Here is an 18,319-nt window from a genome sequence, read left to right on the forward strand (position 1 = left end):
ATGCAGAGACATACAACTACATGTAATGTATGGACCCTTCATGGGTGGTGATTCAAACACCACCTGTAAAGGAAAAATCTGGGAGACAACAGTATTAGATGATATTAAAGATTTTTATGGTTAATTGTGCTAGGTGTAGTAATCCTATTGAGGTAATGTAATAATACAGTATATTGAGAGCCGGCAAATGATGTGGTCATTAAAGCGCTGGATGCCAATCACGGTTCAGTTCCAGTCCTGGCAACTTGCTTTCTCACTTTCTCTCTCTCTTTCTCTGGTCAAATTAATAATAATAATAATAATAACAACAATAATAATGGTGACTAAAATTAAATTTAAAAAATATATATATATATGTCACTATAGGGCATGTGTGCTCACCAGAAAGAGAGAGACAGAGAGATAGAAAGTGAGAAATCACCCCCTCCCCAGGGGGGATGGCCACGCTGCAATTCCTTCTCCTCCATTCTCCTCTCAGGATCTTGGGCATGCACGCACATGCGCCTGGAGTGAATTTAAGCCAATGGGTCTGGGACTCAAACTGCGGTCAACTACATGGGAGTCCAGTGACATAGCCATTATGCCATCTGCTGGTCCCAATAATTCTTAAAAAAAAATTGCTATAGGGCACATGCACTCTCAGAGAAAGAGAGCGAGCAGTCATCCAGGGAGGATGACCATGTTGCAATCCCTTCAGGCCTTCCTAACAGTCTTTGCACCTCAATCCACCCGGTCTCGTCGACCAGATCACAGGCGCATGAGCCTGCACTCGTGCTTAGGGAAGTCCCAGGATGCAAAACCAGGACCTTTCCCATGTTAGTCCAGTTACATTACCACTGCCCCACCACCTGGTCCTTTAATTTTTTTTTTTTTTTTGAGAGGTTTTTGCTATAGGGCGCGTGCGTTTGCCAGACAGAGAGAGACAGAGAGATAGAAAGCGAGAAATCACCCCCCAGGGGGGATGGCCACGCCGCAATCCCTTCTCCTCCATTCTCCTCTGGGGATCTTGGGCATGCACGCACACGCACCCAGCGTGAGTTTTAAGCCACCGCGTCTGGGACACGAACCGCAGTTTGACTACATGGGAGTCCAGCGACATAGCCATTACGCTAACTGCTGGTCCCCCTGGTCCTTTAATGTTTTACACAGCATTCTCACTCCTACTGAACTGCAGTGGACATGGCTTGTCTTCCTGTATTTCTAATGGTAGACCTGGTTTTCTTAGGCAATTTTCTGCCCTTGGTCTTTGTGATCTAGGTATGGCTCTTTCCCCTCCTGGCCCTCCTGGAGGAGGGCAAAATGGATTTAAATCAGTCAGTGTATCCCATTTCTGTGGCTTCACTAATTGGTTCAGGATAAGCATGAGCTCTAAGCCTTTCCAGTCAGAGTACATCTCAGGACTTTCTCTAGAATTACTGAAGTAGGGTCTCTCTCTGTCTCTCTGCTGGACATGGAGTTAATAGGATACAGGGCTGCTGAAGCCATTTTGATATCACAAAGAATAAGCTCATTTGAAAAGGAAGCCAAGACATAGCCAAGAGAAAGCTGGAGAGAAACAGAATCTTGGTAATAGAAACAGAGCTCCTGAATCCAGCCATGCATGGAAAGAAAACCAATGTCAGTTATTTGCAACAAAGTCATCTTAACCGATGTAATATTTATGTATACCTTGTTCATCGTTCAACACAAGACTATCAGTAAATGTGTTTTTAATAGAAAAACAGTGAGTTGTAAGAAACAGCAAATATTGGGACCAGCAGTTAGCATAATGGCTATGTTGTTGGACTCCCATGTAGCCGACCATGGTTTGAATCTAGGACCTGGCAGCTTAAACTCACGCAGGGAGCGTGTGCGTGCGTGCCCAAGATCCCGAGAGGAGAATGGAGGAGAAGGGATTGCAGCGTGGCCATCCCCCCGGGGGGGGGGGGGGTGCTTTCCGGCTTTCCGTTCTGTCTCTCTGTCTAATGACGCGCCCTATAGCAAAAACCTCTCAAAAAAAAAAGAAAAAAGAAAGAAAAAAAAAAAGGAAAAAAAAAGAAAGGGACCAGCAGTTAGCGTAATGGCTATGTCGCTGGACTCCCATGTGGTCTACTGCAGTCCGAGTCCCAGACCTGGTGGCTTAAAACTCATGCCAGGCGTATGTGTGTGCGTGCCCAAGATCCCGAGAGGAGACCGGAGGAGAAGGGATTGCAGCGTGGCCATACCCCTGGGAGGTGATTTCTTGCTTTCTGTCTCTCTGTCTCTCTCTGTCTGGCGCACTCCATAGCAAAACAAACAAACAAACGAAAAACAGCAATTATTTATTTCTGTAGAGCAATTTGGTGATATGTATTTATAGTCTTAAAAAAGGACCATCCTAGGACCAGCAGTTAGCGTGATGGCTATGTTGCTGGACTCTAATGTAGTAGAATGCAGTTCGAATCCTGGACCCAGTGGCTTAAACTCATGCTGAGCAGATCCTGAGAGGAGAATGGAGGAGAAGGAATTGCGGTGTGGCCATCCTCCCTAGGGGGTGATTTCTTGCTTTCTGTCTCTGTCTCTGTCTTTTTAGTGAGCACACACGCCCTGTAGTAGAAACCTCTCCAAAAAAAAAGGACCATCCTTCCAGAGATGGGTGGTGACAATGGTTCCACAACAACATGAACATACTTAATACCACCGAACTGCACATTTAAAAATGGTTAAGGATCGGCCCCAGGGGGACCAGCAGTTGGTGTAATGGCTATGTCGCTGGACTCCCATGTAGTCAACCATGGTTCAAGTCCCAGACCTGGTAGCTTAAACTCACACTGGGCACATGTGTGTGCGTGCCCAAGATCCTGAGAGGAGAATGGGGGAGAAAGGATTGCAGCGTTGCCATCCCCCCTGAGGTGTGATTTCTTGCTTTCTGTTTCTCTATAGCTCTCTCTGTCTTTCTGGTGAGTGCATGTGCCCTATAACAAAAACTTCTCAAAAAAAAAAAAATAAAAGGTTAAAGACCGGCCCCAAAGCCTTCTTGGTTAGGGGAGGCAATTCCCATATGCTGACAATGGTTTAAATCTGGGCCTTGGATGTAAATTCCTCCGTGTGTGTGTGTGTGTGGGGGGGTGCTTTCTCACTTTCTCTCTCTCTGTTTCCAGCAATCACATGTGTACTCTGGCAAATTAAAAAAAAAAAAATTACCAAAAAAAAGAAGGAAGTGTATCCTCAGGAAATAACTAGATAAGTATACAAAGTACCTATTTATAATATCGATACCGATTGACTAATAAAATTACAGTATACTTAAATGATGGTATATTATGTTATTATTAAAATGTTAAAGTAGAGGTTATCAACATAGCCTAGTGGTTAAGGGAGCCAGATTCCTTATGACCAACTTCATTTAGAATCCTGGGTTGAAGAAAGGGAGTGGGATTGTGGCGTGACCATGTCCTAATAGTGAGAATCTTCTCCCTTTCCCTTCCTCTCTCTGGCAAATGCATGTGCCCTGTGGCAATTTAAATAAACAAGTGAAATGAACATTTAAAGTAGATGTACATGCCACTTCCTGAGACTGCATGCATCAAGAGTGTTAGAAATATTGGGGTTGTATTAATATTAAATGGTGTCACAAAAAAGGCAAGACTTCGCTTTCATTTGTTTGTTTTTGTTTTTTAGAGAGAGAGATTTTTGCTACAGGGCATGCCTGCTTGCCAGAGAGACAGAGAGAGAGAGAGAGAGACGGAAAGCAAGAGTTCACCCCTCAGCGGGGATGGCCATGCTATGATCCCTTCTAGCTGCAATCCCTTCTCCTCCAGTCTCCTCTTGGAATTTTGAGCGCACACACACACACACACACACACACACACACACTCCCGACGTGAGTTGTTTTTTTTTTTAAGAATTATTTTATTTAACTTTATTTATTTATTCATTCATTTATTTCAATTTGACCAGAGAGGGACAGAGTGAGAGAGAGAGAAAGCAAGAAAGCAAGCTGCCAGATCCGGGACTCAAACCACAATCAGCCATGTGGGAATCCAGTGCCTTGAACCACCACGCCACCTGCCGGCCCCCTGGCGTGAGTTTTATGCCACTGGGTCCAAGACTTGAACTATAGTCGACTACATGGGAGTACAACGACATAACCATTATGCCATTTGCTGGTCCCCTTTATTTATTTATTTATTTATTTATTTATTTTTGACATGTAATGACCTCTGCATTTTTTATTGGCCTGTTACTTCCCAAGGATACCCTGTTTCTACTGTCTCAGTGCCTCAAAACCTTGGTATCATTGGTCTCAGACACCACCTTGCCATCTACCATCCTGCAGGTGGTGGCCTTCTGGATGGTCTGCATGGAGTTGGTGCTGTCCAGGGCATCACTGAGGCTGAAGTCCTCGCTGTCTTCCAGCAGGTGACAGCAGGTGGCAATCTCAGCCTCCAGCTTGACCTTGATGTTCAGCAGAGCCCCGTACTCCTGGGCCTGGCGCTGCCCCTCTGCCCAGGTCTGTGCCAGCTCTGACTCCAGGTGCAGCAGGACCCCACTGAGCTGCTCCATCTGCATGGCGTAGCAGGCCTCCACCTCCCTCAGGCTGTCCTCCAAGCTGGCCTCCAGATTTCTCATGGAGTCCAGGTCAGTCTCCAAGGACTGGGCCGTGCGTCTCAGCTCCGTGAGTGTCGATTCTGCAGCTCCGACCTCGGCAGACTGTGTGGTGACCACTGTGGTGCTCTCCTCAATCTGCAGAGTGGATATGGTCCATCAGGCCCCTCTCCCCTGCCTGCCTCCCTTCTACACGCCGGCCATTTCCTTCTTTGCTCACCTGCTGGGACCAGTATTTGTCCAGCTCCTCTCGGTTCTTCTGAGCCAGCTCATCATATTGGGCCCGGATGTCTGCCATGATCTTGCTGAGGTCTTGAGATTTGGGAACATCCATGGTCAACCCAGAGCTGGCAATCTGGGCTTGTAGGCCATTGACTTCCTCCTCATGGTTCTTCATGAAGAGCAGCTCCTCCTTGAGAGCCTCGATCTCTGTCTCTAGCTGCAGCCGAGTGACATTGGTGTCATCAATGACCTTGCGGAGTCTGTGGATGTCGCTCTCCACAGACTGATGCATGGCCAGCTCTGTCTCATACTTGACTTTAAAGTCATCAGCAGCAATACAGGCATTGTCTATCTGCAGAACGATGCGGGCATTGTCCACAGAGTTTGCAAAGATGTGTGCCCTCAGCTCCTCGATGGTCTTGAGGTAATGCTCCCAGTCTCTGACCTGGGGCCCCATTTTCTCCAAGTGTTCCCAAATTTTGCTCTCCAGCCTCCAGTTATCCGTTTCCAGGTTCCTCACTCTGTCCAGGTAGGAGGCCAGGTGGTCGTTCCGGTCTTGCATGGTCTCCTTCTTGCCCTGGATGCTCCCCATTCCGGCCAAACCCCCGGCCATCCCCGCCTCCAGGCCCCCGGCTCCCCAGCCTCCCCAGCCTCCCCGGACCGTGCTGGAGCAGGAAACTGAGATCCAGGAGCCTGAGCCACCAGCGCCTGCATAGACACTGGTGGCACTGCTGGCTGGCTGGACCCGGTAGCTGGGCGCCTGGACTAAGCTCAGGGACTGGTAGAGAAGGTGGAGAAGGTGGTGGAGCGGGTGGTGAAGCTCATGCTGCTGGAGAAAGAAAGCAAGAAGTCAGGAATCTGGTTCAAGCAGCCTTGTTTGTTTTTTAATTAAGTATAGGCAGTGTGTACATGTTGGAGAGAGAGAGAAAGTGAAGTGAGAAAGCACCCTGCAGGGGAGATAGCCACACTACAATCCCTCTCTTCCATTCTCCTTTGGGATTTTAGGGAGGCATGCACACATGCCCAGCACATTTTTCAAATCACAGGGTCCAGGACTCGAACCATGGAAACCATGTGGTGTCTAGCTACCTTAGCTATCAAGCCACCTAGCTGGCCCAAAGCAAGACTTCTTACAAGAATTATGAATTGGAGCCAATGCATTGGAAGAACATCATTCAGTAACTGATGGGAGATAAATTATTCACTTAGAACACCATATTTCACTGAATTTCAGACACCAATGGTTATAAGATGCTGCTTGATTTCAGAAATGTTAAAATGTGAAAAGATGTGGGAACCAGCAGTTAGCGTAATGGCTATGTCGCTGGACTCCCACGTAGTCGACTGCGGTTCGTGTCCCGGACCCGGTGGCTTAAAACTCACGCCGGGCGCGTGTGCGTGCATGCCCAAGATCCCGAGAGGAGAATGGAGGAGAAGGGATTGCGGCGTGACCATCCCCCCTGGGGGGTGATTTCTCGCTTTCTGTCTCTATGTCTCTCTCTGTCTGTCTGGCGAGCGCACGCGCCCCATAGCAAAAACCTCTCAAAAAAAAAAAAAAGTGAAAAAATGTTCACCTCAAATAAACTAAATACAATATGTTCAGGGGCAGAACTATGGAGGGAAAGGAATGGGATGTTGGGATATAGGACGTGAAGATCATTAGATAAACTCAAGAAGTTCATGGTTTATAGATAAAATTAACTTACATCTAATTTAAAGGAGTTAGTGAAAAGCCTTGATGAAGTGAACAATATGGCCACAAAAACATATAATGATTAATTTTGCGACTAAAAGAAGTAGTCTTCCCTGTTAATTTGAACATTGTATATTTGGTAACAGTGGGTGTTAATTCATCTGCACATGTGGGTTTCTTTCTCTATTTTTAGTGGAAGCTTTCTCTTAAGTGGAGGCTGCACTTGAAATCCGCCTCCAACTCCATTTTTAAAAAAGGGGTTTGGCAGCTAAGGAGAGATAAAAAGGTCCCAGTATGGGCCCCAGAAAACAAACAGAAAAGGAGTAGGAGCAAAGGATTGTTAGTACTCAAGGGGAAGGATCAAAATGTCTGCCTTGTCCATGTAAACAGAATATAGGGCACTCAAGACTCTCCTAAAGGGTGTTCTATATCTTCCCATCTTGTTCAACACTTTCACTGTAAGCCTTACTGTTATATAAAACTCAACTGCTTCTATCCAAGCAGTCTCACAAGTTAGGAATTTGGCCAGCTGTCCAGCTGTGGGGAAGTAGGCTAAAAAATGTCAAGCATTCTCTCCCTCTCTCTCTCCTCACACACACACGTTCACAGCTTTCAGTGCTTAGCAATACGGTATATACGCTACTTGCTCATATAGCTCATTTCTTATTTTCAGTTATTTTTGTTCTCTGTACAGTGGGAAGCATTAAGGAAGGCAAACTTGTTCTTAGTTATTACTCTGATTCACAGCAAGTTCAAGTCATGCCCAGGGCCATTGCCATTGACCATTGCTGCACCCAAAACACTTTCCTGAAACCCTTCCACTGGATGTGATTACTGACCACAGGCAAAGGGACTGGGCCAACATCCACGGTGTAGTTCTAAGACAAGATGTACCGGTAAATAAATTTCCCTCACAGGATGTCAGATCTAGAAAGAAACCTAAAAAATATTTAAGCTCTGCACTCTTAACCTTTGGTATGCAACAAACTCACTTTAGTTCTTAAAATATCACTCGAGTGGGGATCCAGGGTTGAACATGTTTCAGAAAGATTCACAGGTGATTTTGATGTGCATTAAAGAATGAGATTCACCCTTCTAATCCCACCCCTCTTATTTTACTTCATATCTTGCTAACTTACTAAATATTCAGCACTCTTGGGGACCAGCAGGTGGCACGGTGGTTAAGAAGCTGGATTCCCACGTGGCCAACTACAGTTTGAGTCTCAGACCCAGTGGCTTGCATTCTCACTTTCTCTCTCCCTCTCTTTCTCTCTCTGGTGAGCACATGTGCCCTAGAGCAAATAAAAATATTAATAATAAATAAAATTAAATAGTTTAAAGATGTAGTCAGCAAAAAGTGTCATTTTTCTAGAATGACTTCATTGACATCTTTCATCTTTGGGATGGCGGCTGAAGTAATGGGAAGGGACTTTTAGAGGAATGGGCACATTTGAAAAATATTAAGGTTACAGAATAGGCAGAACTTACTAATGAAAAATAAGTATATTTTACAAAATCACAAACCATAGTAGCAGTAACACACTGGGTGGGCACATGTGTGTCCAAGATCATGACGGGATGCAGAATTGTAGAAAAAAAGGATTGTGGCATGGCCAGGTCCTGTTGGGGGCTGTTTCCTATCTCTCTATCTTATGCATAAGAATATGTGCTATGGCATTTAAAAAGTCATAAAGATCAGTGAATTTGAGAATAAGAATCAATAATAATTTAGGATAATTTCACATTTTTCCAAGTTTTATGTCATCTTGCCAGAGGGAGAGAGCGGCAAAGTGAGAAGTCACCCCCCGAGAGGATGGGCCATAGTAATCTCTTCTCCATTCTCCTCTCAGAATTTTGGGTATGTACATGCCTACAGTAATTTTCAAGCCATCAGGCCTGAGACTTGAACCACAAGGCCAGCCGTGTGGGATCCAGCCCCCTTAACCACCATGCCACCAGTTGGTCTGTCATCTACAATTTAAGTAAGTTAATTCTCTATATCCTGCCAAACATGTTTTCCTTAAACATCCCATTTATAATATTGCTTTTATTGATCCAGGGCCTTTAATGACTCTCTCCCTGCTAGTGAGCCAAGCCTAAACTCTACTTTAAAGGCCTTTGTAGCTCGGTCCAGCGCTTGCCATCAACTTCACCCAGTTGTGGTCAGGCTGACTACATCATTCTCTAAAACAAAGTCTTACTCCTGCTTCTGCACTCTTGCCACCCTCTTACCTGTGGCAGTCCTTTCCCTATGCACATCTCAGGGACCATTTGAAGCTCACTGCAAGGTTATTTTTCCATGAGATTCTGCCTGCCTGGTTTATGCATCCTCATGCCCTCTGAACTAAACTCATAGTTGATAGCATCTGCCTGAACACCTAATTACATGTGCTCATTTTACTGTTGTTTTGATGTATGTTTATAATGTTTTTCCCAACTAGATGGTACATTTATTGAGGGTAGGAGCCATAATTTATACTTCTCTTATATCATAAATTCTATGATATGAATTCTATGAATCAGACTATGCTCAAATCCTGCTTCTCCTACTTGCTATTATAGCTATGCAGCACTGGGCAAATGGTGTAACCTTTCTATGCCTTAGATCCTTATATTCAAAATGGAGATGATAAGAGTAACAATCTTATAAGACTGACTATAGGACTAAATGAGGCAACTCATGTAAAGAACTCACAGATGCCTGGCATGCTTTAAGAACTTACCAAACATTAGATAGTATTATTATGGTTCACTTTATTTAGAACGCCTTTGGACACTGAATAGATGCCTAAAAATTGAATTTTAATTATTAACCAGGTGGCATCTAGATCTCTTTAATATAAAAAAAATTGTTTTTCGGTTTGTTATAGGACACGTGTGCTCGCCAGAGAGAAACAGAGAAACAGAGAGAGGGGGAAAGTGAGAAATCACCCTCTGCAGGGGATGGTCACACTGCAATCCCTTCTCCTCCATTGTTCTCTTGAGATTTTGAGCACACATGCACATATGCCTGGTGTGTTTTTTTTCAAGCCACTGGGCCCAGGACTCGAATTACATAATTGGCCATGTGATTCCAGCCGCCTTAAACTCCATGTCATCTGTTGATCTATAAATCTCTTTTAGATGACTAAGAGAATGCAAAACTATTGGGTTGTAGCAAAATGGTTATATTTGTACAGATAAAATTAGGACAACTTTACTAGGAAAACTTTACTAGGAGGATTTTACTTCCTTTTTTATTTTAGAGAGAGGTTTTTGTTATAAAGCATGTGTGCTCACTGCTGGTACCATCTAGATGGCTGATGTCCTCTAGATGGCTGTGGGGTGTGCGATCCATACTCCTCCTCCATTCTCCTCTTGGGATTTTGGGCACACATGCACACATGTCCGGGGTGAGTTTTTTTGTTTGTTTGTTTTTTGTTTTTTTGGAGATTTTTTTTTCGCTATAGGGTGCATGCACTCGCCAGACAGAGACAGAGAGACAGAAAGCGGGAAATCACCCCCCAGGGGGGATGGTCACACCGCAATCCCTTCTCCTCCATTCTCCTCTCGGGATCTTGGGCATGCATGCACACACGCCCGGCGTGAGTTTTAAGCCACTGGGTCCAGGACACGAACCACGGTCGACTACGTGGACTACGTGGGAGTCCAGCGACATAGCCATTACGCTAACTGCTGGTTCCCTCCGTGGTGAGTTTTAAGCTGCCGGGTCCGGGACTCAAACCGCAGTAGATTGTGGGAGTTCAGTAACATAACCCTTAAGCCATCTGCTGGTCCCAGGACAGCTTTACGTTTTAAATTTGAGGAGCATCTCACCATGGCCCCTATGGCCTCCCCTGAGTGCTGGAGCCCAAATGAGAAATCAAGAGGATTATCTCTCCAACTTCATAAAAAGATTGGAAATGAAAATCACCAAAACAGAACTGAGATGCCTAGGGTATTCCAGGAGCTAAGTACCAGTAATCTGCTACGAATCCACAGGAAAGAATCTCCAATTGTGGAGCTTTCTGTTTGTGCATAAATGTACCTCAAAACACACACACACACAAATCACTGTACTTGCCTGTTAGTAATTGAGGCGACAGTATGTCTAGTAGAGTGCAAGAGAATAATAAATGTGAGAAGGTAATTAGAGAGTCAAGGCCGAGCTCTAGACACACACTATCATTATATTTTATATTACAGCAGTTACCACGCACGCCCCTTCCTCCAGTATTCTACAAACTAATGGCATCAAGCAGCTTATCTGGAAGGGCCAAAAGCTTTGCATCCTACATAGTCCCTGAACTGCCTCATCCTGGTAAAATGCTTGGTACTCAGGTTACTGTGGAGAAGATAAATGACTGCTGTGAGGAGGAACAGGAGACTGCACCCACTGGTATATAAAGATGGCTGTAGGATGTGTGATCCATACCATCATAAGATAGCGTAGAACTGTGTTCAAAATAAACTTTATGGGGGACCAGCAGTTAGCGTAATGGCTATGTCGCTGGACTCCCATGTAGTCGACCGCGGTTCGCGTCCCGGACCCGGTGGCTTAAACTCACGCCGGGCGCGTGTGCGTATGTGCCCAAGATCCCGAGAGGAGAATGGAGGAGAAGGGATTGCGGCGTGGCCATCCCCCCTGGGGGGTGATTTCCTGCTTTCTATCTCTCTGTCTCTCTCTGTCTGGCTGGCGAGTGCACGCGCCCTATAGCAAAATAAACTTTATGGGATTATTTATCTTCCATTACATTTAAATATTATATTTTTCCAAATGAGAAATTAAAAATAAGAGCTGGTTGAAAAACAGCTGATTTATTATTCTAGGATGTGAAGATACAAGACACAGAAGCTAGAAGGCAACTGTGCCAAACAGCCCCATCTGCCTTACAGCTTCCTGTGTCCAAAACCTCTTAAGGTGATGGTTGATGGGCCATAGACACTGGGCGGGCTGGGATCTGATGTGCTGGGAGGCCAGGGTGTCATGAGAAGAGGGTGCATACCCGGTCTCCTGACTGGTTCTGCCACCTCCTAGCTCTGCCTCTTCAGACAGGTCACTCCACTTTTCTGATCTAAGATTCTTCATCAGTAAAATGTCCAATGAGGGGCAGGAAAATCATCTTTAGGACTCTTTCCAGCACTGTTTATTCTTCTGAGCCTAACAAAATCTATACATTACTCTGTTCCTCTCTTTAAGTTATTTATTTTATTTTACTTATTATTATTACAGGCACACTCACCAGAGAGAGAGAGAGAGAGAGGTAAAGTGAGAAAGCAAGCTGCCAGGTCCAGGACTCGAACCAAGTAGACCATGTGTGAGTCCGGCACTTTCACCACTATGTCACCTGCTGACCCCAATTACTCTGGGTTTTACATTACTCCTGGGCCACTGGGAAAGTAATGATGCATTTTTGCATAGAAAAACACATCATGACTTTCCTGACAACTCAGTATTTCCCTCAAAAATCTTCCTCTCTGCCCCAGTCCTATTCCTCCCAACACGTATACCCTGACCCTCTCTCCTTTTAATTTTCAGTTCAGCCTTTCAAAACTATTCCCAAGCCTAAATATATTGATTACAACAATATGCTCCTTACGTTTTTCCCCCCTGGAGGTGTCTGGGAGGCAGTAGCTACAAGTTCAAATTTAAATGTGAAGTTTCAAAGGAGTGGGAGGACGAGGATACTGAATGTCTGGCCATGTGGAGCTGTCTCAAGGCAGTTTCCCCACACAAACTGAACAGTAGTTCCACCCAAAGCTGATGAATATACTGCTTCTCTATTTCCCATCAACTGGTTCCTTAGGATTGCTCTAAAGCCTCCCTAATTGTTCTAAACCAGGCTGGTCTTTCAATGCAGTCCTCTGATATAATTTCTGAGCAAGTAGTCAGCATAAAAAAGACTAGGTCAGCTCTCTTTGTGTGTCAGTGCTTGGCAGCACAGCTCCTCTGGGATGTGTCTGCTGGCATCCTCCCAGCCTAGCATTCAACAATAAAAGCTCCTCTTTGTGCTTCCAGTAAGTCATAAATAAATCTCCTCCATCCCACCTGCTTTCTGCAAAGCACTTCCACTGTGTCCTTCACCTTGGGTTAAAGAGAGAGGCACGATCACTGCTGTAGGGAGAGTCTTCAAATGCCCACTGAGCCATTGTCCCTTTTCATTGTTCCTACTTCCAACATTTGGATGTGTAATGTGAGTTAGTCTATTTAGTTGCCAGCTTCTGACAGGGCTCTGCTTTCCCACTTTATGCTAATTGCCTTTTTGAAGCTGCCCAGCCCTAAGTAACCCTCTCGTGTATACAAAGTGTTAGTTAAAAAAGGGAGGCTCATTTTCTGAGCGGCAGGAAAGGTGAACCTTCCACTGGAGCCACAGTGTACAAGGGGCAGGGGCAGGGAGGGGGCCATGGGCCATAGACACTGGGCGGGCTGGGATCTGATGTGCTGGGAGGCCAGGGTGTCATGAGAAGAGGGTGCATACCCGGTCTCCTGACTGGTTCTGCCACCTCCTAGCTCTGCCTCTTCAGACAGGTCACTCCACTTTTCTGATCTAAGATTCTTCATCAGTAAAATGTCCAATGAGGGGCAGGAAAATCATCTTTAGGACTCTTTCCAGCACTGTTTATTCTTCTGAGCCTAACAAAATCTATACATTACTCTGTTCCTCTCTTTAAGTTATTTATTTTATTTTACTTATTATTATTACAGGCACACTCACCAGAGAGAGAGAGAGAGAGAGGTAAAGTGAGAAAGCAAGCTGCCAGGTCCAGGACTCGAACCAAGTTGACCATGTGTGAGTCCGGCACTTTCACCACTATGTCACCTGCTGACCCCAATTACTCTGGGTTTTACATTACTCCTGGGCCACTGGGAAAGTAATGATGCATTTTTGCATAGAAAAACACATCATGACTTTCCTGACAACTCAGTATTTCCCTCAAAAATCTTCCTCTCTGCCCCAGTCCTATTCCTCCCAACACGTATACCCTGACCCTCTCTCCTTTTAATTTTCAGTTCAGCCTTTCAAAACTATTCCCAAGCCTAAATATATTGATTACAACAATATGCTCCTTACGTTTTTCCCCCCTGGAGGTGTCTGGGAGGCAGTAGCTACAAGTTCAAATTTAAATGTGAAGTTTCAAAGGAGTGGGAGGACGAGGATACTGAATGTCTGGCCATGTGGAGCTGTCTCAAGGCAGTTTCCCCACACAAACTGAACAGTAGTTCCACCCAAAGCTGATGAATATACTGCTTCTCTATTTCCCATCAACTGGTTCCTTAGGATTGCTCTAAAGCCTCCCTAATTGTTCTAAACCAGGCTGGTCTTTCAATGCAGTCCTCTGATATAATTTCTGAGCAAGTAGTCAGCATAAAAAAGACTAGGTCAGCTCTCTTTGTGTGTCAGTGCTTGGCAGCACAGCTCCTCTGGGATGTGTCTGCTGGCATCCTCCCAGCCTAGCATTCAACAATAAAAGCTCCTCTTTGTGCTTCCAGTAAGTCATAAATAAATCTCCTCCATCCCACCTGCTTTCTGCAAAGCACTTCCACTGTGTCCTTCACCTTGGGTTAAAGAGAGAGGCACGATCACTGCTGTAGGGAGAGTCTTCAAATGCCCACTGAGCCATTGTCCCTTTTCATTGTTCCTACTTCCAACATTTGGATGTGTAATGTGAGTTAGTCTATTTAGTTGCCAGCTTCTGACAGGGCTCTGCTTTCCCACTTTATGCTAATTGCCTTTTTGAAGCTGCCCAGCCCTAAGTAACCCTCTCGTGTATACAAAGTGTTAGTTAAAAAAGGGAGGCTCATTTTCTGAGCGGCAGGAAAGGTGAACCTTCCACTGGAGCCACAGTGTACAAGGGGCAGGGGCAGTGAGTGACCCGCCTGGCTATGGCTTCAGGAACTCTAATGACTGTCTCAGGTTGAGAGGGCCAGGACTGCTGGTCTTGGGGAGAGTGCCAGGCACCAGGCCGGCACTACAGGAAGAGGAAAATAGAGGTCCTGTTTAGTCAAACAAGAAATAGAGGTCCTGTTTTAGTCAAACAAGTTAACCTCAGTTGCAGTCCAAACAGGTTGTATTTCTGAAACACCTTTCTTCAAAACCTCCTCTGGAATGTCAGGCCTCACATTACTGTGCAAGGTAAACATTAATCCTATTTCCCAGCAAGCTATAGAATGAGGTCAAGCACGTTATTTTCTACTGCAGTCAAGGTTGGAATTAAAGAAATGTGCTGAATCTATTCTCAAAACCACACCAATGACTCATTTTGGCTGATTCATCGTTGAGTTCATATGAGCAACGTGCTTCCTGAGGCATTAAAAACTGAAGTAGGGATTTTTTTCCTCTCACATTCTGCTGGCTCTGAAAGAGGCCAAGAAGTACCAGAAGTGACTATTACCAAAGAATGTCTCCTACATGAACTTTGGTTCACGTAAAGAAATAGATTCCAGGGCAATGAACGGCGTGGTGGTTAATGCACTGGATCCCACGTGGCCAATTGCATGATTTGAGTCCCAGAACCAGTGGCTTGATAAACACACCAGGCACATGTGCAGGTGCACTCAAAACTCCAAAACAAGAATGGAGGAGAAGGGATTGTGGCATGGCCATTCCCTTGGAGGGTGATTTCTCACTTTCTCTCTGTCTCTCCAGTGAAAGCACTTACCCTAATGCAAAAAAAAAAAAAAAAATCTAAAAAAAAAAAAAAAAGGATAGAGTTCTGTATTTGTCCATACCCTCCCCCATAATGCCAAACTCTACAAATTGTGCAAGAGAACTGTACACATGTTCCCCACAATTCAGACAAGTGTTTTACTTTTTTTTTTTGGAGAGGTTTTCGCTATAGGGCGCGTGGGCTCGCCAGACAGAGAGAGACATAGAGACAGAAAGCGAGAAATCACCCCTCAGGGGGGATGGTCACGCCGCAATCCCTTCTCCTCCATTCTCTTCTCGGGATCTTGGGCACGCACGCACACGTGCCCGGTGTGAGTTTTAAGCCACCGGGTCCGGGACGCAAACCGCGGTCGACTACATGGGAGTCCAGCAACATAGCCATTATGCTAACTGCTGGTTCCCGTGTTTTATATTTTTTATTAGGAAATATTTTACATAAATGTAATAATGTAAGTAATTAAAAAATGTAAAGCATAACTATAAAACCAATATCCATGAGCCTGAGACCATCTCAAGAATATCACAAACTGATGGAGCTTGCTGTCATTCCTCCTGTATGGCTTCTTCTGACTCCCTCACAGAAGAATGCATTCAATTATTCTCTTACTTTTCTTTTTTAAGAATTATTTATTTAATTTTATTTATTACTTTTATTTGCTATTTGTCATGTGTGCTCTCCAGAGAGAGAGAGAGAAAGTGAAAAAGCAAGCTGCCAGGTCTGGGACTCAAACCACAACCCCACATGGTCAGACGTTCAGCCAACCGGGGGTCCAGCACCTTAACCTCCATGCCACCTGCTGACCCCTCTCTTGCTTTTCTTAATGATTTTGCTATGTAAGTATGTACCATTGGATGAAAGTGTCTAGTTTTGTTTGTTGTCTCTATTAGCTTGTTAGGTTGACATAATGAAGTGCTACAAACTGGGGGCCTTAAATAACAGAAACGCATTGCCTCCTAGTTGCGGGGCTAGAAGTCTGAAATCAAGGTGTTGGTAGAATGGTTCCTTCTGAGGGCTATGAGGAAAGGATCTGTTTCAGGCCCGTCCCTTGCTTGTAGATAACCATTTTCTCCCTTTGTCTATATCATCTTCCTTCTATGTATGTCTGTACCTGTCCAATTTCCTCCCATCCCACCCCATCCCTTTTTTTTAGGTTTTTGCCATAGGGCATGTGTGCTTACCAGAGTGGGAGAGAGAAAGTGAGAAATCATCCCCTGTGGGGATGGTCACACTGCAATCCCTTCTCCTCTATTTCCTTCTAGGGATTTTGAACACATGCGCACATGTGCCCAACATGATCTTTAAGTCGCCTCGTCTAGGATTCAAACCATGGTTGGCCATGTGGAAATTTAGTGCCATGCCACTTGCTGGCCCCCAACTTTTCCCTTTTTGGAAGAACATCAATCATACTGGATTAGGGCCCATCTGTTTTGTTTTTATTTTAAGATTTTTATTGTTGTTGTTTTTTTAAATAATTATTTAATTTTATTTATTCATTTATTTATTTAAATTTGACCAGAGAAATTAAAAAGCAAGCCACCAGGTTTGGGACTTGAACCATGGTTGGTCATCTGGAAATCTAGCACCTTTAACCACCACACCACCTGTCAGCCCTAGATTAGAGCCCATCTTAATTACCTTGTTTCAACTTGATTACTTCTGGAAAGAATCTATCTCCAGCTAAGGTCACATTCTAAGTAGAGAGTTAGGACTCTGACACAGGAATTTGGGGGTAAGGGGACACAATTGCATTGTTTCAAACTGGGTTCTCAGGAAAGCAGGCTCCGAGATGGAGCATAGCACGCATGATGTTTATTAAGGTTTGTCCTTGGGATCAGTATTTGAGGAAGGGCAGGAAAGGAAGGAGGGTTAGATAGAGGGAAAGCCAAGCCCAATTGGGGCTCTGGAGTGACAATGGCCCTTCAAAGTCATGCCGAGGTGGGCTGAGTTAGACAGGACTTTATACTGCCACATTGATCAGTGATTGAACTTGGCCCCCTCAGGAAGAGCTATGACCTTGGCTGAGGCAGCTCCCAGCAGCTGAGGTAGCCAGTCTCTGAAGAGGCTGACAGCGGGATGCATCTGCCAAACGCACTTCAAGGGCTGAAGCAAGTTGCTCAGAAAAGGGAGATCTCAGCCATGCATCACAGTGTCTATGATGCTGACTTTGGACTCATAAGAATAATGTTATATGTCTTCTTTTTTTTTTAATAATTATTTTATTTAACTTTATTTATTTATTTATTTATTCATTTGTTTATTTCAATTTGATCAGAGGGACAGAGTAAGAGAGAGAGAAAGTGAGAAAGCAAGCCCCCAGGTCTGGGACTCAAACCGCAGTTTGCCATGTGGGAATCCAGCATCCTTAATCACCATGCCACCTGCTGGCCCCCAAGAATAATGTTATATGTCTTCTACAACTTGCTTTTCAAAAAATCTTATGAATACTTTCAAACATATTCAAAAGTAAAGAGAATAATATATCTAATTCCTATTTATCTATCATCCAGAGTCAATAATTTTCCTTTTTTAAAAATTATTTTATTTAGCTTTATTTTTATAATTTTCACCAGAGAGAGACAGAGTAAGAAAAAGAAAGTGAGAAAGCAAGCCACCAGTTCCAGGACTTGAACCATGGTTGGCCATGTGGGAGTCCAGTGCCCTTAACCACCATGCCACCTGACAGCCCAATCTCTACCTATCATCGAGAGTTACTAATTTTCAAAACTCTGCAATAATTATTTATCTGACTCTTTTTTTCATCACCATGATCATCATCATTATCATTATTTTAGTTTGCTATAGGGTGCATGCACTTGCTGGAGAGAGACAGAGACAAAGGGAAAGTAAGAAAGCACCCCTGGCGGGGGATGGCCATGCCACAATTCCCTCCTCCATTCTCCTCTCGGGATTCTGGGTATGCACACACACATCCCTGGCATATCTTTCAAGCTGCTGGATCTGGGACTGAATCACACTGTGGCCATGTGGGATCCAGCTGCCTTAACTACCATGTCACTGGCTGGCCTTCCAGATATGTTTATATAAATGGGATCAACAATATATATATTTTGTGTCTTACTTATCTCATTTAATATAATGTTTTCAAAGTTCATTTATGTTATAACATATATCAGTACTCCCTTTTTTTTTTTTTTGAGAGGTTTTTTTTCACTATAGGGCGCGTGCGCT

At 44.4% G+C, this 18,319-nt stretch overlaps 1 protein-coding gene across 1 annotated transcript; it reads right to left on the reverse strand.

Annotated features, from left to right (window-relative positions):
- Window positions 1-4,218: 4,218 nt before the first annotated feature.
- On the reverse strand, window positions 4,219-5,613 carry LOC102495723 (keratin, type I cytoskeletal 18-like). Its single transcript, XM_014584078.1, is given in 3 exon segments — window positions 4,219-4,704; window positions 4,787-5,575; window positions 5,578-5,613. Coding segments are annotated over 3 exon segments (1,296 nt in total). The 3' UTR covers window positions 4,219-4,233.
- Window positions 5,614-18,319: the final 12,706 nt, after the last annotated feature.

Source organism: Tupaia chinensis, unplaced genomic scaffold, assembly GCF_000334495.1.
Source record: "Tupaia chinensis unplaced genomic scaffold, TupChi_1.0 Scaffold145652_1, whole genome shotgun sequence".
NCBI lineage: Eukaryota > Metazoa > Chordata > Mammalia > Scandentia > Tupaiidae > Tupaia > Tupaia belangeri.